This window comes from Poecilia latipinna, unplaced genomic scaffold (assembly GCF_001443285.1).
Source record: "Poecilia latipinna isolate Pla-1442-1.1 unplaced genomic scaffold, P_latipinna-1.0 Scaffold751, whole genome shotgun sequence".
In the NCBI taxonomy this organism is placed as follows: domain Eukaryota; kingdom Metazoa; phylum Chordata; class Actinopteri; order Cyprinodontiformes; family Poeciliidae; genus Poecilia; species Poecilia latipinna.
In genome coordinates, this window is record NW_015113367.1 from 24,009 (window position 1) to 45,680 (window position 21,672).

Consider the following 21,672-nt stretch of genomic DNA (forward strand, 5'->3'; position numbering starts at 1 on the left):
GTATTTCCTGCGCCGGAGCGGCCAATGCGGGGTCTACTCTTATATTATGTCTATGGTCAGGATAGAATACATGCAGTTAGTACGCATGCCCGCGCATGCGCATTAGGAAGCCCGACCGTCAACGGAATTGTCAGTTCCACATACGCAACACGTTATGACGAAAATAAGTCATTAAATTGTTTATAATGTGATAACTACATAGATGTACATGGGTTGTCGTGGTTTCAAAGTGTATTTAAAGCAAGTCTGACTGCAGTTGCTGTCAACTACAACACACGCCCGTGTAAAACTCATTAACCTACTTAACCGCTAAGTCAGGATGCCATACAGCTGTTCATAACAAAGTCTATGATGATCTACGTATGATTATATGTTGCTGATTAAATAAAATCATATGGTAATGACAGCGGATACATGTCTGAGCTAAGCGTATGACTATCTGACAACATATGCTGATCTGACAGAACAACGGCAAAACGCAGCTAGTCGAAGATGGCTAGCATCGATTTTAGCTGTGGACTTGTCAACATAATGTGCTAAATCTTTAATGTACACGTGATGTATAAAAGAAAAAGGTATTCAAGGCTTTGTTATTAATTATCAACACTATGACAACTAGAGATTCAAGGGTTTCACATTTCACATGTCAGTAAAAAGTTTAAATATTAAAAAAAATAGTGAGGGAGAAGTAGGTCAGTTATGCTAGCTTGACTTTGACAACCTAGAATAACATTTAGATGTGCAGGGAATTCGGTGTTTGGTTCAGTTTTTTTTTAAGGCGACCCACACACTAACTCTGATAGACCATCAGTACAGCAGGTGATTAAATTAGCTAATTAACCACCAATATGTCAGATTTACTAATAGAAGCTAAAATCTAAACACCAAGCCTAAAAACATAAAACTGTAAAGGACTGAATGCTCTGACTTTGTGTGGGAAATATTTGCCTTTAAAAAAACAACAACAAAAAAGTGTTGACTATTGATACATATGTAGCTGTTACAGTCAGTTGCTACGGCAACGAGTCTGCATGTAGCATAGCTCATACAGATGGCGAGAAAAACAACGAATACGAGTGGTTTTGAGAGATTCTTCAAGGTTTTTTACTACGTTATTTTCCTATGCGGTGGCGAACTATGCTAAATTAATAATACCTACATCTCCAGGTTTCATTTTGTTAACGTAATACCGCGTTAGCGCAACAAGAAAAGAATCCCTTTTGTCATCCAGCATTGTGCGCATGTGCGAAACTTCCGGATTTATAACAATTTATATTTTTTGCTAGTTTTTGTTTTTTCCTGAAATTTAGAGAAATAATGATTGTTAATCTACTCTAATTAAAATTAAATTGAAATTAATGGGTTAACTGTTTGTGGATTTAGTTGTTTGTATTATTCATGTTATAAGATGATAAGTGGATAAATTAATATGTAAAATAAAAGTTTTGACATCATGCTACATGCTGTAAGTATGTTTTTATACATATGCAAAAAAGGGTTTAATAACCTATTTTCTTGTCTAGTCACCACAATCAGATCAAAACATAAGAAATAAGTGAAAAACTTGTCACTGTAGATTCCAGCTTTTACCTAAGTCAGAATTTCAGCTTGACATTTTTTGAGTATTTCTTGTTTTGTTGTCGTCTTGCTTTCTGTTTCATTGCTTCATGAAGAGCCAAAGTCTCCATTTTAATAAGCGGCCGAGCCTTTCGTCTCAGTACAGAGACTGAAAGACGCTGTCGTCCACTGGCGTGGGCTCCATTGTTTCCCTGAAAGACCTAAGTGCCACTCTGGGTATTGTTTCCACTGAAGGGGAGCGCGGTTACCATGGAAACCATAGGATGCCCTCTCATAGGCTATGGGTTAGAGAAAAGGCAGGGCCAAAGACGGAGTAAAAAAAGATTTAAAAAGAAGAAGAAGAAGAAGATTCCCAGACACAGATTTGTTTCTGTTCGTTTTGTTTCTGTGTGGTTTTGTACCGACAGAATTTCTTGGACAAAGACTCAAGGAGGTGAGTGTATGTGTGTGTATGTATGCATGCGTGTGTGTGTGCGTGCGTGCGTGCGTGTGTGTGTGTGTGTGTGTCTCTGTTTTGCTATTTCAGTCTTAGAAGAACGGACTGATGACAGAGAAAATTGTTTGTGTTCAGCATCTCTGACAAACAGAAAGCTGCTCGCTTGAACCGCAATTCATGGAAACACTGATCAGTTTTGTGTAATCTGGGAAGCAACAGGAAAGTTTAATGGAGGGTAAAACTGTGTGAATCCAAAAACAGGCCAGTGGCCCTCAGCCTCAGACATAACAGGATACTCGGTAGGATGAACTCAGAGTTTCTTTTGTTGTTTTGGCAGAGCGATTCTGGAAACAGGACGCGATGCGTGTCGCTCTGCGGCCTCGAAGGTGAGTCGTTTCTCTGAGCACGACCAGAATAATGGCAAAAGATACAATTGGATCCTATTAAGATCTCTAGTCTTCTCAAAGTTGTGTTTAGCAAATTTTTATTTTTTTTTTTAGATCTGTTAAGGTCTTTGGACCTCATCTGTTTTTACGGAACAGGATTCAAGCCAAAAAATAAAAAATAAATAAAATACTGGCTAATTTTTTTTTTCTCAAATTCCGACTTTTTTCTTAGATTTCTGTTATTAACTCAGATTATTTTATTTATTCCTAAAGGTAGATTTGATTTCCAGTGGTAATGTCAAAATTTTGACTTTAAACTTAGAATTCTAATTCTATCAATCTATGTCAAAATCCACATAAGTAAACAAACCTCAATACACAGCACATGATTTTATTTTGTATTCGGACCAAATGTGAAAAATCAAGGAGGTGTGTCAATATTTTTCTTCTCTCATTTTGAGTTTGTGCTGCGCCCTCTAGTGGCTGCTTGGTGCTCTGCCTGTGTGTGTCTGTGGCCACCCTGTTGCTGCAGGGCCTCTGGGTGCTTCCTGAGATGACCAGGAGTGAAACTGCTGCTGGGAAGACACCTGACGAGAAGAGTAATACACACACACATACACACACACGCACGCACGCACGCACGCACGCACACACACACACACACACACACACACACACACACACACACACACACACACACACACACACAAGCCAAGATCAGTGAGCAGAAAATTTGGATTTGCAGCTGAGACTCTTTAAACATACAATATGAAATGTTTGATGTATTTTTAAACGGGAAGGAATCAAATTATCCAAACACGTGAGAAAGGAAGAGACATGTGGAGGTTCAGGGATTAAAACCGGTTCTCCGAAGTGTTAGGTGAAGATTTGTACACAGTTCGCGGTGGGTCCTGACGCTCATTTATCCTCCTTCGCCTGACGGCTGTGGGTTTGTGGTCGGCTCTAAACCAAAATACTGTTGTGTTGCTGAGCTGTTTCTGCAACGAGGAAAAGCGTGAATGATGAAGAGCTTTGTTTTTGAAACAGAGAAATCAGTTTCTGGAGTAATGAGGACGTTTTTGATCACAGTGAGGCGTTTCTCACGTCCAAATCTGGTTCATTAATTTAACAGTTTAAATGGAAACCTGTTACTGTGGAAATTAATCGGTTTTATTAAAGGGGAACTTTTATATACAATTCATATTTTGTACATTTTTGTACTTCCATTTGTTTATAAAAACAGACCAAGCACTTAAAAAAAAAAACCTCAGCAGTTTTATGGCAATAAGTTCATGTTTTTTGGTGTCTGGAAAACATTTCAAAAACCTTTTAACGTAATGTCACAAATCAGCAGGCACTGTGCTGTTACCTAGCAACCCCAGCAGAATTCCACCCGTTACCTAGCAACCAAGCAGAATTCCGACACATTTGGTCAGCTGGTTTTACCGCTGTATGTGCTGTACAATGGCTGCTGGAAAAGACAGAATGTTTTGTGTTGACTCACTTTCCAGAAACCACTTGCTGCATTCTAGCTGGTTGTGCAGGAGACTCCACTTTGGCTTTTCAAATATTTTCAATATTAGATCACCTAGTATTTTCAAATGTACGGTTTTATAATTGCGCATCTGTTTGGAAATGTTGAGCTGGACTGTGTAGCCAGCAGCAGATTATTTGGATCTAAAGTGATGGAGGCCCTAAAACAGCAAAATAGGCAGAACTGTGCAGACTAAAATATAATTACCAAAGAATAATTTACCCTAACCCTAAAAAAAGAAAATAAATTTAATTGATTTAAGGAGATTAATTGTGTGTAACATAGATCTCCACACTGCAAAAACACAAAATCTAACCAAGTATTTTATTGGTCTAGTTTCTATTGGAAATATTTTAGTACACTTTAAATAAGACAAAACTAACTTAAAGTAACTTTTCAGCAACATATAGCAGCTTGTTTTAAGTTAATAATTCCTTAATCTTGATGAAAAATGTCTAGTTCCTCTGACGCCGTTACCTAGCAACCCTAGCCAAGCCCAGCCTGTTGCCTAGCAACCAGTTCTAGTTCCACTGGCAGATTATTTCACTAATAAGACATTTTTGTAAGTGGAATATGGAAGTGAAACTAGAACTTTTTCATCAATATTAAGGATTTGTGACTTACAATGAGTTCATATTTCTTACTGAAAATTTTCTTCTAAATTAGTTTCGTCTCATTTCAAGTGAGCGAAGATATTTGCACCAGAAACTAAACAAAAGCACTCGGTTAGATTTTGTGCATTTAGCGTGCGCGCTATTTTCGGAACATTTAAAACACGACGGACTTAACATTTGAACAAACAAAATGGCTTGTGTGAGAAACTGAAACATGGTGGCCACTAGTGACTCACAATCCCTGGAAAATGATACTTGATCCAAACATTCCCGTCTTTTTCCGGTCCTATTCGACGAAATTTGTTTCTGAGAGACAGTGGAACCCACCGCCGCTCTTCGGCCACAACAGCTTCGTGCTTTGAGTTGCCCACCTCAACTTGTGTACAAAGAGCCTGTCAGAAACAGGTTTGTTGGAAATTTCAGGCGACACATGAAGGAAAAACTGCTACAGAAAAGACATTGATGAATGAGCTCCAATTTATCACCAAATGTCCACTTTTCATTCTGTCTCTGTGAGAAATTACAAACAGATTTTTAACTTAACTTTGGTTTTTGAAATTATTTATTTCACTGAAAAATTGTCAACATGACTTCAATGCAAAAACACAAAATCTTACCAAGTATTTTTGGTCTAGCTTCCAGTGCAGATATTTTAATACATTTGAAATAAGACAAAACGAACTTTGAAGCTCCTATATTTTGATGAAAAGTTACTTGTAACTTTGCTTTGTCTCATTTCAACTGCATTAAGACATTTATGCCAGAATTAGACCTAAAATACTCTGTAAGATTTTGTGTTTTTCAGTGAATCTGTAGAATCTATTAAAAGGAGCAGCAGTTACACTGCAAAAACACAAAATTTCACCAAGTATTTTTGGTCTAATTCTAGTGCAAATATCTTAGACAAAACTAATTTTTCAGCAAATTATAGGAGCTTGTTTTAAGTAAATAATTTATTAATATTAGTAAAAAGAAACTACTTGTCCATTGGCAGATTTTCCCCATATTACTGGTAAAAAAATATTGTTATAAGTTAAATAATCTGCCAGTGGAACTAGGATTATTGATTTAAAACAATTTCATATTTGCTTAAAAGGTACTTGTACGTTAACTGGTTTTAACTGGAAGTGCTTTTGAAGGAGTGTGTGGCATTAAATGGGACAACTGTCTGTCTGTTCTTCATATTCCAGGCGATGATTTTCGCTTCCACATGCTGGCTGTTCGGCTGGAGGCCTTGAACGCTCAGGTGCAGAAACTGAGCAGTAAGAGAGATAAAACCCAGACGAGCAGGAATGACCTCAGTTTACTGCTGCAGAGGTACGTTTCCCCTCAAAGAAAAGCACTTTGAAAGAACTTGTTGTGTTTAATCCTGTGCAGCACTAGTTTTTGCTGTTTGTTTTCAAATTTTGTAGTGAAAGTTCTGCTATTATGGAGAGAAAGGTGTGAATTAGCTTGATTTTTTATTTTATTTTATCACAAAACTATTTTTTTTACTGTTTTACATGTCACAGAATGACCTGCTAACTTCATTTTATAAATCCATGTGAAGTTGTCAAAAGTTAAAGCCGATTAGGAAACGAGGTGCTGCCTCCGGTGTTCACCCGTCAGAATTACATCTGACTCGCTGAAAATACGTTTCTCTTATTGATAAAACCTGATTTCCAAAGTGAGACGTTCAGTCACGGTAAACAGGGCTTCGTTGTTTAACTTTTTAAAGTTTAATTCAGTCATTGTGGAACAGAAGCTCCGCCCCCAGACAAATTTGGAAAAACTCCAAAGTGGGCGGAGCCAACAGACACAAAGGGGCGTGGCCAAGCGTCTGGGTGAGTAACAGGGCAAAAGACGCCAACTTGTTGCTTAATTTAGTCACTTTTTCTGAATAAAGCCACAATTATGGTGACTTTTTCTGTGATTGGAGGTTTTAATGGTGACAACATGTGAATAATCAGTTCTGTCAGGAGGGTGTTGATGAGAGTGTCATCATCAACCAAACTTTTCCATTGTAACCAATTGGAAAATCCACCTGCAGTAGCCACTATTCAACCTGAAGAGGGCAGCACTGAGACGGAATTAAGCTAATTTTCATGAAAATACCACAAGCTGCATGGAAATATATAGATAAGGATTAATTTAGACAATTTATCTGCATAAAAAGAAAGTTAGTTTGGGATTTAGTTATAGTTTAAATTTGCAAATGGGCAATTATACAACCGTACATCTTGGAAAAGCAGAAGCGGAGCCTCCTGCACAAGCAACAACAATGCAGCAAGTGGTTTCTGGATGATAAGTCAAAAACAAAACACTTGTTTTTTTCCAGCAGCCATTGTACAGCTCCACTAGAGTTGTTAGGTTACCTAGCAAGGGTTGCTAGGTAACGGTTGCTAAGTGCCAGTCAAATTTGGCTCTAATTGGGAGGTGGCTCATTTTCCAGACGCCAGAAAACCTGAACTTTATGTTTTTTAAGCGTTTTGATTGTTTTTAAAGGCAGTTGAAACCTAAACAAGCAAACGAAGCAACAAAAACTCACCATCTGTGCCACTTACGTAACTATCGACTGTTCCTGTCTGTCTTCCAGCTTCAGAGAAGACCAGCAGGGATTGGCCCAGCTGGTGGAGAGGGAGCTGCAGAAAGTGTCTCAGAGGCTCGACCAGCTCGCCCTTCATCATCATCATCATCACCATCAGGCTTCCACTCCACACATTTACATCAGACCCTATAACAGCACAGGTCTGAGGCCATCCGTTAGATTTGATTTGTTCTGATGATTAATGCATTATTTAGGAAACACTTCATTCATTCATTCATTCATTCATTCATTCATTCATTCATTCATTCATTCATTCATTCATTCATTCATCTCCTTAGTGTTTACTTCTACTGGTCAGAATCTCAGCAAATAAAGTGCATTTATTTACTCATAAATACTTTTCAGATGTAAAATCTAAAAATGTAGAAAGCATAAATTAAGTTTAGGTTTCATTTATAACCAGAACTTTTCGTTTCTGAAACATTTTAAGAAGGAAATTTTAAAATCTAGCTTATTTCTGTGAAAATTCACATTAAAATTCATCCTGAAATGAAGGAAAATATGTCCTGAAAAGTATTTAAACCACTTCAACTTTTTGTGACTTTATAAAAAACACTCTCCGATTTATTCTGAGTTTATGTGACAAACTAAAGCAAAACAGAGCAGCAATGGTTACATAGAGGAATTTTTATTTTACATTTTTATAAGCAATAATTGATAAAGTGTCTGTTTATATTCAATTCACTTTTATTACTAATATAAATAAAATGCAGCCCAGCTAACAGCTAACCAAACAAATACCTACAATAAGAAAAAGTGTTATTTTTAAAGATCCACCATTTTATTTATGTTATTAAGTTTGAAAAGCAAAACCTTTGCAGAAAGAGAATGGATGCATTTCAGGATGCTGGTGGAAAATAATGAAAAGCACAAAGTTCCCAAACCAATTACAAGAAAATAATTTTCTCTCCTTCTGATTAATCAAAACGATTAATCTGATAAAACACTTGGCTCATTTATCGTTAACTGGAGTAGACAGAAAGACTCAGTTTACTGAAAAAACTAATTATTCAGAGCAGAGATGGAGCCAAAGCTGCACAGAAATCCAAACATTTTCTATTTAAAACTCCTCCAGTGGTAAAGTTTTAAAGTTCAAATCCTCTACAGAAAAACAACATCATTACATTTTGTTTGCATATTTTAATGTATTTCTAATAATGCTTCGAAAAGACTTTTGTGATTAAATAAAAATTCAGATTAATGGAATTTTAAAACAGTTGCTGGTTTAAGACAATCTGATCGATCCAGACTGAAGCTGATCCGAGACGGAAACGTTTTCTGAAACTTTTTGTAGTTAAATTGTTATTTAAAGTGTTTCAGCTGAGAAAATGAGTCTGTTTTTCAATAACTGTAAACGTCTCAGCAGCAGGTTTAAACCCAAAGAAAACTCACTTTACAGCCTGCGGACAGGTTCGCCACCGCCTGTGAACGAGGGTCAAAGGTCAGTGGACCCAGGTGGCTTTTTAAGATGAAACCCTGAAATAGACGTTTAAAAAGTCCCAAAGCGGAAACAAGTTTAACCAAACATCTGCTGCCCTGCTGAGACCCAGAGTTTGGTCGTAATTAATTATGTTTATTTGTACCTTGAGGAGTATTTTTACTAGTCCTTCTTTATACTTTTACTTGAGTAAAACTTCTGGATTTTCTACCCACTGAATTAAAAACAAACAAATTGTTTGTTTTTGTTAAAGTTTCATGTTTTATATTGGAAAAAATTTATTTGGAAAATGTTTCTTTTGTTTTATTTTCTAGGGCCACAATAAGAAAATATTTTTTTGCTAATACTTATTTTATATTTACCTTACTTATATTACTTATTTCTATTTTCATCCTTAAAATACCAACGTTTCCACATAGCTTTGTCTTCATTAGTTACATGTAGTGATGTAAATATTGATGTTTTGACCAGTTACTTCAGTCGAGTTTTTACCAAATGCTTTTTCAGTCTTTCTTCTCGGATGGAAACTTTTTACTTTTACTTGAGTAAAAACATGTTGAAGTTTTGCTCCTTTAACTAAAGTGTAGTTTTATTCTGATTAATATGAGCGTCAGAGCAGAAACCTGCATCCAGCTCACATTACCTCACACCCATAAAAAGCAAAAAACCCACCAGATTACCCAGGATTCCTTTCACCAGCTCGTCTGCTCGTACTTTTGTTTCTGCAGGAAGGAACGTCCCACCGCTGGTTTTCTTATCGTTTTTTCTGTAGTTTTAAGACGTTTCTTTACACAGTTGTGTGTTTTGGCTGCGGCTCCCAGTGTAAATGGGAATGTTTGGTAAGAAGCAGGTGGCTCAGGTGTGTGTGTGTGTGTGTGTGTGTGTTGATTGACGTTGGCTGGAGATGCTGGGCGGTTTACGGGAAAGCGGCTCTGATGCCAGTCACAGACATGGCAGCTCTAATGCGCTGCTCATTCAGGACGTTGTTTATCAAAGTTAAAGCAGTCGCACAATGTTGCTTTTGTTCCCGTCTCTCCTGCAGGACCTGATGGGAAGTGTGAGGTGCCGACAGATCCGGCTTACCCAGTGTGTGCGGAGAAGGTGGAGGTGAGAGGCTGTGAAACATTTACGCTGCATGTGCAGAATGTTGCAGTAAAAGTGTTTATTTTATAATTTTGAAGTTTGGACAACCATAATAACACAGTTTTTACAGTTTGTCACATTACAGCCATGATTTTTATTGGGATTTTATGTGGCAGATCAACACAAAGTGAAATGTGAACAAATGGTTTTTAATCTTTTTTAAATCTGGAAAGATTTGCTGCACTGAATTTATAAAACACTTTTCACTCAAAGCGTTTCTCACTGCAACTATAAAGTAGTTATTCATCTGTGAATGTCAAAGATTCAAACTCAACATTTAATTAACAAGTTAAGTAGTGAACTAAATAAACTAAATATTCAGCTCCCTAAATATGCAGTGAGCTAAATATTTAGTTCATAACTAAATTTATAGTTTAGTTTTTGGCTAAATGTTTAACTTGGTAGAAAAAAAATAGTTAAAAAGTTAAATATTTAGCTTCAAACCAAATGTTTAGTCTAATGGCAGTTATTTAGTTTACAAATGAAATATTTATCTCCAAACTACATACTTAGATTGAAGCTAAATATTTTACTGGCCAACTAAATATTTATTTTTGGGACTAAATATTTAGTTTGAGGTAAATATTTAATTTGAAACAAAGTATTTAGCTTGTTAACCAACTATTTTGCTTGGAGCTAAATATTTAGTTGTACTGTTGGACAACCCACTTTAGTTTCCATCTTCCATGAAATCTGACCAACTTCCCAGTCCTTCCTGAACAGGAATATTCCCACATCATGCTGCATGTTTTGCTTTCGGCAGCTTTCACTTTTACATAAAATCCTCACAGAGAGAATTTCCCCTCGTTGCAGAAATATGTGAAACAATCCAGATAAAAGCTGATACAGTTCTTTATCAAATGATTTAAATAATCGCTAGTTTCAGTTGTCTTTAATATTTGCTTGTAAAAACAAAAGGCAAACATGTTAATTCAGCCTTTTTAATGTATGTGTCAGTTCCTCAGGGCGCGGTGGCAGTCGGACCCCTGTTACGCCTTTTACGGGGTGGATGGCTCCACCTGCTCCATTTTGGTGTATTTGAGCCAGGTGGAAGACTTTTGCCCAACCCAACCTGGGCGGGACCACACAGCAGCATCATGGCGTCACAAAACTCCTTCTTATACGAAGCAGGTATTTCTATCAGAGCAGCTATGATTCAGTTTGCAGATTCACAGGAGATGTGGAGGATTTTTGGAGTGTTTTGGTTTGGAGATTCGCAGGCCTTCATTCGGGACTCCCTCAGTCCGCTCTATGAGGCGATCAGCAGCAGCAGCAGCAGTCCGGTGGTGAAGTTCATCCGGTCCAGAGTGGAGAGGATGTCTGGAAGTTGGATTTGGGCCGGGAGAGGAATGAAGCCGTACCGGAGCAAGACGGCCTCACCGCAGATGAAGGTGCAGTTTTCCTCAAAACCTCGGATAAGGGCGGACATTTTTAGCACATGCGCACAACGCCGGAGGACAAAAAAAGGCGATTCTTTAACTCACCATCCAGTAAGCGGCTGCCGCGCTGGAGCGACTCGGTTAACTAAACGAAACCTGCAGACAGTATTCATGTAGCGCGGTGCGCCACAGCAAACGGGAAAATAACGCAGGAAACCCGTTAAGAGCAACTCAAAGTCACCCACATCCTTTCTTTTTCTCGCTCTCTATGTCGGCTACGCTACACGCAGACTCGTTGCCATAGCAACTGACTGACAACAGCTCCACTAGTGTATCAGGATTCAACAAAAAAAAAAAAACACTCAAACATTTCCCACATACAGAACAAAACATTCAGGCCGTTACTATTTTCAGGCTTGATGTTTATTTTGTGATTATTAATAACTGATCGTTGTGGTAGATTAGCTACACTGCTAATAGCTAGGCTAACACAGCAGTGGTTGATGAGCTACACTGCTATTAGCTCATCAACCACTAAGCTAACACAGCAGTGGTTGATGAGCTACACTGCTATTAGCTCATCAACCACTAAGCTAACACAGCAGTGCAGCAAATTCTGCAGCACATCTACATGTTAAGTTGTCAGAGTCAAGCTAGCATAACTGACCTACTTCCCTCTGCCTTCCTTACTATTTTTGTAATTAAAACTTCAAATCCCAGTCTTAGACCTTATTATTACTACTAATTGTTGACAGTTAGTAGTAAAGAACTGTGTACGTTTCTTCTTCTATTTATCAGACGTACATTTAAGATTTAGCAGCTAAAACCAATGTGGTCCTTCAACACACAGAACATCTTTAAAACACAGTAGGATTAACCGTAACAGTGCAGATGGATCTTTGATACCATGAATATTCCTTTCTGTAGGTGCTGCTTTATCTCGGCGCTCTGGCTGGAGAGGCTGGTCAGCGTTTTGAAGCGATGGTGGACCGAGGCGGGCCTCTTGGAGAACTGGTCCAGTGGGCCGACCTGAGCGCCTGCCTGACCATCCTGGGACACAACCTGACCTTCAGCACCTCACAGCGTCAACTACACAGGTCACACCTCTGCAAACACTACATGATCATCTTCCTGTAGTTAGCGCCCACCACTTGAGAAAATGAGCTAAAATTGGAGCTAATTAGTATCAAAATGGTTGAAGTTAGCATTAGCTTCAGCATTAGCTTCAGCTGAAAAGCATGTTGGTGTGGTACTTTAGCAGAACTAATGATTACGATTAATGCTACAGGGTTAGCACAACTAACTTTTTAGCTAGCGGTTCCCATCAGTGCCTTTTGCCAAAACTTTGTTTTTATGACTGTATTTAGTATTTATATTTATTTTAATGTGATCCTCTGTAGATTTGAAACATAAGGAGGGCCTCGCAGATTCATCTGATTAAAAAACACAACATTATTCTCTGCAGTCATTTTTTGATTCTTTGTCTAGCATATTTGTGTTTGTGCTGTTGGCAACAAGAACGTTGTCTGCTTCACGTTTTAGACTTTTTTAATAAATTGCTTTTCCACATCATGACAGCTAGTGTTGCAGTACACGGCTTTTTGTTTCTTCTAATCTTGCTTGTATTTTTTAACTTTTGGCTGCAGAAAATGTCAGAACTACACATTACTGGTGTCGTTCCTTTGCTGTGACTCGTCCAGACTGATAGGTGCAGCTCCAGGTCAGGGCAGCTGTCCAATCCAGAGACCTCTCACCTTTGACCTCATCTATACAGACTACCATGGGCTTGCTCACCTCCACAGAGCTATGGGACTGGCTTTCCAGCATTACCAGTATGATCCCAGTTGTCTCAGCACACAATTAGACATTAGCAGCATGTTAGTGTTTTGGTGTGTGATGTGTTTGAAGTTGGTTTTGAAGTATAAATAACTGCTCATGTACCATGCTAGGTGTCGTTTCAGGATCCTGGATTCATTCGGCACAGAGCCGGCCTTTAACCTGGCCAGTTATGCACATCTTCATGGATATAAAACCCTGTGGGGCAGCTGGGGGCTCCAACCTCGGCAGTATATGACCATGTTCCGTAAGTTAGCATCTCTGAGACAAATGATGGCCAAACACTCACACGCTGTGGCTTTTATTAAGGACTGACAAGAAGAAATCCATTGTTAAAGGAAAGCTGTAGGAAGTTCGCTAATATGCTAACAGTGGAGCTAATTTTTACTTTAGCTCTTTTGCTAACTTTGAAAACATTTAGCACCCTTAGCTTTGCCTTCATTAATTTTTTCCTCCTGTTCTCTCTTGTTATCTCACCAGTAATTTTATTATTAACAAGAAACATTGTTTTCTTTCTACAGTGCAACTGTCCACAACTTTTTGATGGTCTTAAAGTTAATATTAAACACATTGACGCTACAAAATGCAAAACATTTAAGGAACATAAATACTTTTACAAGGGCTCTTCGTCTATTTATCTTCCTCACTGAAAACTTTCATCCCAACACTTCTGCCCGTCATCATTCCCGACCTGCCAGAGGATGGAGACGAGCTGGAAGCAGGAGAGCCTCCTCATATGTCAAACTGGAGCGTTTTGCTTATTTATCCTGCAGAGCGGGAAGAGAGAAAGCTGCTTGTTAAGGATGTGAAAGAAAAAGAAAGAAGACACACAGTGATGACAAAAAAACAACTAAAACCAGAAAAAGATCAACAGAATCAGAAAACCAAAGTTTCCCCTTTCTTTTTTCGCTCCATAACAACCTTTGACCCTGACAGGTGTTGGGGATAAGTGGAGTTAAAAAAGATCCAGCAGGAAATTTAGTTTTGGATGGATGCAGACAGTTTTGGCAGGATTTCCTCCTACCATTCCTGGCGAACTCTGTGTAAAGTAAATACTCATCTCCAGCGCCTGCCTGTCCAAACAGCCTGCGCTCCGATTCAAGGCTCCTTTCCCTGCTGACAGATGATTAATGCTGCAGCTTCAACAGATTATCAATTTAAACTCTCCTTCGCTTGATGTCGCAGTAAACACTGTCACTAACAGCGGCCAAAACGGATTTCAGATTATTTTTTTATGCTTTTTGTTTAACATTTTTATTCTTGTTGTTTTGGTTTTTAAGCACCGAGTTCAAAGCGAGTAAATGCAAGAAATATCCAAATAATTACTTTTCAGAAGTCGACTTGTTGGTAAATAGATTCCAATATAAATGTCGCTTTTCTGTGAAATTAGTGAAGAAACTGTTGGCCTGGTAAAAATTAACACTTTCCTGCCTGAATTTATTTAGTTATAGAAAATTTATTTTGTCTGTCAATGAGTTGCTAAATTTGAAATTGTTCGGTTGAATGTAAAAAAGGATGATGAGTTTTTTTGTCCGTATCGAAGTTAGCCTGTTACAATAGACAGGCGAGTCACGTGTTCCAAACCCGGATGTTGACACTGGCGCAAGCCACGAAGAAGAAAACAACAGGAAGTAGTTAGAGGATGTTTTTTTATGACTTATCGCGTAAACAAGCTTATTAACGTGTGATTTCAAAGGCGTCTTTTATTTAACAGAAGCACCGCAATTACGAAGTTGTGTTTTTTCGGTTTTAGCGGGATGTTGACAAAGTTTTTCACGCATTTTTGACGGAAACGCAGCGACTGTTTCCTGCCATCTTCAGCTCATACTCCCGATAATTCCTTCCTGGGCTTCGTTGGTGAAGATGCGGTAAAGACAAAAGACGAGTTCCAGCCAGAAAGCTACAAGAAAGACAACATAGCAGTCATCTACGGCAAACAGGAATATATGTGGCAGGTAAGAGGATTCATGGTTGTTTTTACACTAATATTCAGGGGATTTATGGGAAAAATCTATAATTTTCTTGTCCTGCATTCCAGAAAGTGAAGGTCTTGTATTTTTTGATAATTAAGGCTCGGAGATGATGAAAGCCAAGCATTAGATTTTTCTGAAAAATTTTAAAACTGTGAAAAAGTTAAGAGCTAATCAATGGAAAACACCTGAAAATGTTTCCTGAGGCTCTAATTCTGTTGTCAAGTAACTAATAATTGCAATATTTGAAATTTCTCTGCATTCAGTGAGTACTACTAATATTAAATATTAAACACTCAAGTAATTTGATACTATATACATAAAACCTGATTGATTTGACTGATAAAATAATATTTAAAGGGGAATTTCATATTTTACACATTTTTGTACTTTCATTTGGGCTTAAAAGTCATTTTCTGGTAGTAAGTTAACGTTTTTGGTGTCTGGAAAATGAGCCTTTTCAAAAACCTCCGGACTGTTAAGTCATATTAACAGGCACTGCGCTGTTGCCTAGCAACTCAAGCTGCATCCCTTTCGATCAGCTGGTTTTATAGTGGTACAATGGCTGCTGTGAAAGACAAAGTGTTTTGTTTGTTAAATTTGATTATCTGGAGGGAAAATCTGAATTTCTGCAGGGTAAATCTGATTATCTGGAGGTGATCAGCCAGAAACTGGAGATCCATGCCACAGTCTACCAGCCTCCAGGACGCGCCTCCAGTCTTCCCAGTTTCATCAAAAACCATGGACTTTTGACTCAGGAAAACTTCCTGCAGCTTCTCCGCAGAGCAAAGGTCAGATAAAAGGAAAAAAAAACACATATTCCATGCAAATAGTATTTGTAAAATCAAAAAACACCAGTGCAGGAGTGTTGCTGCCCCCTGCAGGTGTTTGTGGGTCTCGGGTTTCCCTACGAGGGTCCGGCTCCGGTTGAGGCCGTCGCTCTGGGCTGCATGTTCCTCCAGCCGCGGTTTGACCCGCCACACTCGTCCCACAACGACGGCTTCTACAAAGGCAAGCCCACAACGAGACAGGTAGCTCAAAAACCCAGAGGAAAAACTAAACTTCTTAAAGGGGCAGAATCGTGTAAAATCCACTTTTCTTAACTTCATGTTATAAAACAAACCTGGAGTTTTACTTTGACTCTTTCATGCTTTAATCCTTTAATCTCCATGGCAACCATTAAACTTTTAAAAATGCAAAGGTAGACTTGGCTCCACTTTTGAGGCTAAGCTCCTCCCCCTCAGCTCCTTCAGACTAGCCAGCAGCAATTAGCAAACACCCACTGAAACATCTGAGCTCGTTATTGGAGAAAAATGTTGTTAAAGGCATAATGGAGGAGAAATGTTGTGATGACTTCCTGAAGGCGGAGTTTCAGAAAGAGACACAGGCCCAATTTCAATGCATTAAAACACAAAGTCACTTTATTTCAGTCATATTTGACATATATACTGTTTTTATAAGTTATTACAGTTACTTATTTGTGCTATGAAATGGAACTATGTGCCCCTTTAAACTCCAGTAAAATGTGCCTAAATTTCTTCTTTAATGCATTGGATTTCCAAAAAATAAACTTCAGTTTGAGTCAAATATAACAATTTGTTATTATTTCATCATCATTTCATTAACAAAAAAAAACAAACAAAAAAAAAACAATAATAAAATTTATTTTTTAAAATCTAAAAATTTTGGGAGATGAAACAAAAACTTATTTTAAACTTATTTATAATATTTATAAAACGTTTATACAATGTTTAGTGCAAGAAAAAAATTCTGGTGATGAACAAAAAAAAATCTAATTATCTTATGTTCCATCCTCATTTTCTTTAATTTGATGCCAAAATTTTCAAAATAAGAGCTTGCTGAGAAAACTAAATTATATTTGATTATGTTATTTTAAACACTTCAGAAAACCCAAAAGAAAAAAGATTTTTAAACTGTAGACATGAATTAGTTTGGATGTTCTGGTAAAAACGGTGAATAACTTTGAATGCCAGATTACTTCACAGCACCCGTATGCGGAGCGTTTCGTCGGTAAACCGTTCGTTTGGACTGTGGATGTGACCAACGGGACGGACGTGAGGGAGGCAGTCGAGTCGATCCTAAAAACACAGGTAACAAAGAGTTCACTGAACAAACATTAGAGTTCAGCAGCTAAACGGTTCATTATGAATGAACAACCAGTAACCTCTGAGTTTCCTGGCCTGTTTTTGTGTTGGTCCAGGTAAACATGTTTACCTGTTTTTCCAGGTGAGGCCTTTCACGCCTCCAGAGTTCACCTGTGTGGGAATGTTGGAGCGAATGCGGCGTTATGTCACTCAGCAGGTACAGAAACAACCAAAATTCCCTCATTTACCTGGAAATTCAGGGTTTTGTTGTTAGAAATCAACAATTTTAGGTCAGTTTTAGCTTTCTTATTACGGAGTTCAAACGGTGCTGAAACTCTTGAAAACTGGATTTATTTCTGTATAAAATCCTGTCAAGTATTTATTTGTTCTGCACTGTTTTGTAATAGAAAGTTTACAATTTAATGTTTGATTAAAAGCATTTTGCACATTTTGAAACATTAATTACAGTAGAAACCAGATATTTTCATACAGTAAATAAAAAGACAGACTTTTTTCTTCTTGCTGTCCAAAAGTAAATCGAAGTATTAGGATCATGCTAAGAAAAAATAAAATTAAGATAAAATTATGTGGATAAAGTTGAAATAATATTGAATAAAGTCATAGTAATAGCTTCATATTTTGAGAGTAAAATCTGAATATTATGACTTTATCTTGTAATTTTATTTAATTTTTTTAGTTTTATTTTAAATCTGACAGAAGTACCAAAATTATTTGTATTTGCTAAAAGCCAGAAAACTCAGCAGAAAACATTTTTTAGAAAATATTTTTGTGACTTTTCCTTTTATATTTAAACGTTTAATTTGAACGGGAAAGTTATTTAGCTTAACAGCATTTGTTTGGATTTTAATGTAATGAATATTTATTATTCCTAATTTCTCACTGACTTTTTGTTCTTTGTAATTTAAATAACGTTTTTTGTATTTAATATGTTAAATTTAGGTATTTAAATCTTCAGTTAAATTATAATTTTTTTTCTCAGACCAGACATTTCGAAACTTAACATTTTGTTTTATTTTAGTTCACCTCCAAATCTTATCGCAAGGCTTTATTAATAACAGTAATAAATTAATTGAAACAGTTTTTTTTTAGTTCATGTGTATTATTTTTATCTCAAAATTTGGTTCTGGAAAAGTTTGAAAACTGACCTTGAAAGTGCTTGAATTAGCAAATGTTAACGGCAAAAGAACTGAATATCGACTAGATCTTGTTGAAACGACTCAGTGCTCCTGTTCTCTCATCGTCAGAACTTCTGTGGTAACTCCACGGCTGTGTGGGACCCAGAACCGGTTCTGACTGTTCTTCTGGGTCCACTGGGTCAGTCCTGCGTGGATGTGTGTTGGCGCTCCGCCCTCACCTGTGACCCGGCTCTCTTTCACCGCCTCAACACCCCCGACACGTTCACCAGGTGACGAGTTTCACTGCATGGGGTGTCCAAACTGCGGCTGGGGGGCCATTTGTGGCCCTTTGACTGAATTTGGGCGGCCCCCAAACTGCAATTTGAGAATGATATAAAACTACACAACAGGAGATGGAGACTTTTTATTTGTAATAAGGGTAACAGTGAACTGATGGCGTCGAGGTTCTGGAGCCGGAGTTGCATCATCGTAGAGAAAAAAAACTATTTAATCAAAAAACGTGAGTTTTGTTCAAAATTGGCATGTTTCTTCGTAGTTTCAATTTGCGCAACTACAGACACGATGCATGTTGTTTACATCCAGACAACACAAGACGATTCTTTTCCTCGCCATCTGCAGCAGAGCATAGAACCATTAACGAAATGAAACCTGGAGATGAAGGTATCAATTAACTGCTGTGTGGCACAGCACAGGGAGAATAATGCAGAAAAACCATTGAAGAACAACTCAAAACCACTTTTTATCTCACTTTCTGTGTCTGCTACGCTACACCCAGACCAGTTGCCATAGCAACTGACAGCATCACCACTTTATGTTTCAGGATTCAACACCAAAAAAAACTCAAACATTTCCCACACAAAGAACAGAGCACTCAGTTTTTAGACTTGATGGTTATTTTGCAATTATTAATAAGTGATCGCTATGATAGATTAGTTACCGCTGCTATTAGCTAAGCTAACACAGCTTAGCTGTGTTAGCTTAGCTGATTAGTTACCGCTGCTATTAGCAAAGCTAACACGGCGATGGCTGATTAGTTACCGCTGCTATTAGCTAAGCTAACACAGCGATGGCTGATTAGTTACCGCTGCTATTAGCTAAGCTAACACAGCTAGTCAGTTGTTCAGCTAATTTAAATATCCGCTCTACTGATGAGTCGTCTTTATTTTTTATTTTTTTAACCAAACCGAAACACACCGAATTCTGCAGCACATCTAAATGTTCCTGTCACAGTCAAGCTAGCATCACTGACCTACTTCCCTCTCCGTCACTTAATCTTAAAATGAAAACCTTCTCCTGACCTTTTCTTGTTGTCGTCGTGTTGACAATCAGTAGCAAAGCACAGTATCCATTTTTCTTTTATAAATCATGCATATATTTAAGATTTAGCACGTTATGTTGACAACTTAACAGCTAAAACCAATGCTAGTCATTGTCGGCAAGCAGCTGACGATGAAAGAAATCAGGATGGAGCAGAAATACTCAGGAACCTTTGTTTGTTTCTCAGGATTGGACTAGGCTGCTCCAGCACGGTGCAGGAGGTCAATCATTTGTTTCCGTCTTACAGCCCTTGGGGGCGGCTGTGCGGCCTTCAGCAGGAGCCTCTGCTGTTCAGCTGTGCCGGATTGGACTCGTCACATCGCAGACTATGTCCCTGCAGAAGCCACCATGAATAAGCGTGGGCTTTGATTAGGACTTTGGAAGAACTCAGGAAAAATCATCAGCCAAAGGGAATTCTGACAAAGATTTAGAGAATTTATATTAGTATCTACCTGGAGGCTGGATGTGACCGAATCAGGAAAAGGGTTGTACAGTTGTTGTTGATACTCAGGAAGCAGATTTTTAATCAATGTATGTAAGTTTTCTATAAGTTTTAAAAACATGTTCATTACATTTCTTCCCCCAAAATTATTCTTAATGAGATTTTAATCTGGTCAGTTCTGCCTATTATGAGATGTTTTAGGTCTCTGTCGCTTTAATTCCAAATAAGCTGCGCCTGGCCACGCCCCCAACTCGGTAATGGCTGCAAACAGATGTGCAGTTGTACAACCATACCTCTTTGAAAAGTAGAAGTAGAGCCTCCTGCGCAACCAACAAGAATGCAGTAAGTGGTTTTTACTTGGTCCGATTTGGGACCAAAATTGCAACATTTGTTACCTTTTTGGTTCTCATTTACTCCACTGACTCAAACCAGCCAAATCCTTGGGTAAACCTGTTCCTCTCCTGGCCAGGGGTGGCGCTGCACCAAGAACCACTGAAGCAAACGACACAAACACCTCTGAGAAAGACACTGAGCACAACTTCCTTCTTTACAAAATGTAAACAAAAATGGAGTGGCATCAGATTTTAGCAGTTGGAGAATTTCTCTTTACATCTGCATTTGAACCGCACCAGAGTTCACTTCAACCGAACTGAGCCCGAGGTTTGTAGGCGGACCAGAGTTTGACTCTGGGTTTACGCTCACATCTCCCCAAACCAACCAGACTTTCTAAGCAAGCAGACTGGTGTTGGATTAAAGCGAATTAAACGGTTTAAACCTACAGTTTAGGCTGGTGTGAATGCAGCCTAAACCGTAGGTCAAATCAAAGCAGCAGCCATTGTACAGCGCTTGGGTTGTGGATTTAATTGTATTGTTTATCATTTATTGTGATAAATTTCTCATGATAAAAATTTTGATTTATTGTCATAATAAATTCTAAATAATGATTCCTAAAACCCCCTGAAACTGCCCATATTGTTGGGATTGTTTTATTATTTTCTTCACTGTTTTTGCAATGAAAGGATAAATAAATATCAATAAATCTGAATATGATTGAGCTGCAGTTCAGTGATACAGATCACACTTATGTGACTGCTGGCCTAAAGAAGCGGATTAAAAGTAGGAATGCTTTTCGAGGAGCAGTTTCTGGCCAGGATGTGCTGCGACAAACAGTATCAGACATACAATGACCAAAAAATGACATAAGAAATAGTTATTATCGTGATGTTTTATCGTTATCGCCATAGTGCCACAAAATATCGCGATAAAACTTAAAGTCCGTGTCTCTCACCCCCAGAACGTGCATATAGCAGTGAAACTAGCTGACCAAATGTGCTTCAGTTCCACTTGGGTTGCTAGGTAACGAGCAGGGCTTGGCTGGGGTTGCTAGGCAACAGCGCAGAGCCCTTCGATGTGACTTAAAGGGGCAGTATCATGTGTTTCCCAGGCACATGTAGCACCATCTTATATCACAGTAAAGTAGCTATGTTAACTTCAGTTGTTAAAGAAATGCTGTGCACTGCAAAAACACAAAATCTTACCAAGTAATTTTGTCCTAGTTTCTAGTGTAAATATCTTAGTAAACTTGAAATAAAAAAATCTAATTTAAAAGTAACTTTTCAGCAAGATATAGAGACTTCTTTAAAGTCAGTATTTCCTTAGTATTGATGAAAAAGTGCTACTTCCTTTGGCAGATAAATTAACTTAAAACTTGGGAAAATATCTTGGAATAAGTGAAATAATTTGCCAGTGG

The 21,672-nt window shown here is 38.1% G+C and overlaps 1 protein-coding gene across 1 annotated transcript; it reads left to right on the forward strand.

Annotated features, from left to right (window-relative positions):
- Window positions 1-1,616: 1,616 nt before the first annotated feature.
- On the forward strand, window positions 1,617-20,885 carry LOC106955587 (alpha-1,6-mannosylglycoprotein 6-beta-N-acetylglucosaminyltransferase B-like). The gene is made up of 18 exons (XM_015045850.1): window positions 1,617-2,011; window positions 2,352-2,400; window positions 2,881-2,999; window positions 5,739-5,865; window positions 7,124-7,275; window positions 9,616-9,680; window positions 10,674-10,847; window positions 10,937-11,107; window positions 12,023-12,192; window positions 12,796-12,927; window positions 13,045-13,178; window positions 14,753-14,886; window positions 15,537-15,692; window positions 15,786-15,932; window positions 16,896-17,012; window positions 17,149-17,223; window positions 18,272-18,432; window positions 19,668-20,885. The coding sequence occupies exons 1-18, from the start codon at window positions 1,828-1,830 to the stop codon at window positions 19,834-19,836; spliced, it is 2,436 nt and encodes an 811-aa protein (XP_014901336.1). The 5' UTR covers window positions 1,617-1,827; the 3' UTR covers window positions 19,837-20,885.
- Window positions 20,886-21,672: the final 787 nt, after the last annotated feature.

Excerpts from the sequence above, each read along its gene's own strand:
- LOC106955587 (XM_015045850.1), top strand. The coding sequence starts at position 1,828 with ATGGAAACCATAGGATGCCCTCTCATAGGCTATGGGTTAGAGAAAAGG. Across the intron at positions 13,179-14,752 it reads GCAGTATATGACCATGTTCC|CTCATACTCCCGATAATTCC; the intron begins GTAAGTTAGCAT and ends TGCCATCTTCAG. Across the intron at positions 17,224-18,271 it reads GGCGTTATGTCACTCAGCAG|AACTTCTGTGGTAACTCCAC; the intron begins GTACAGAAACAA and ends TCTCATCGTCAG.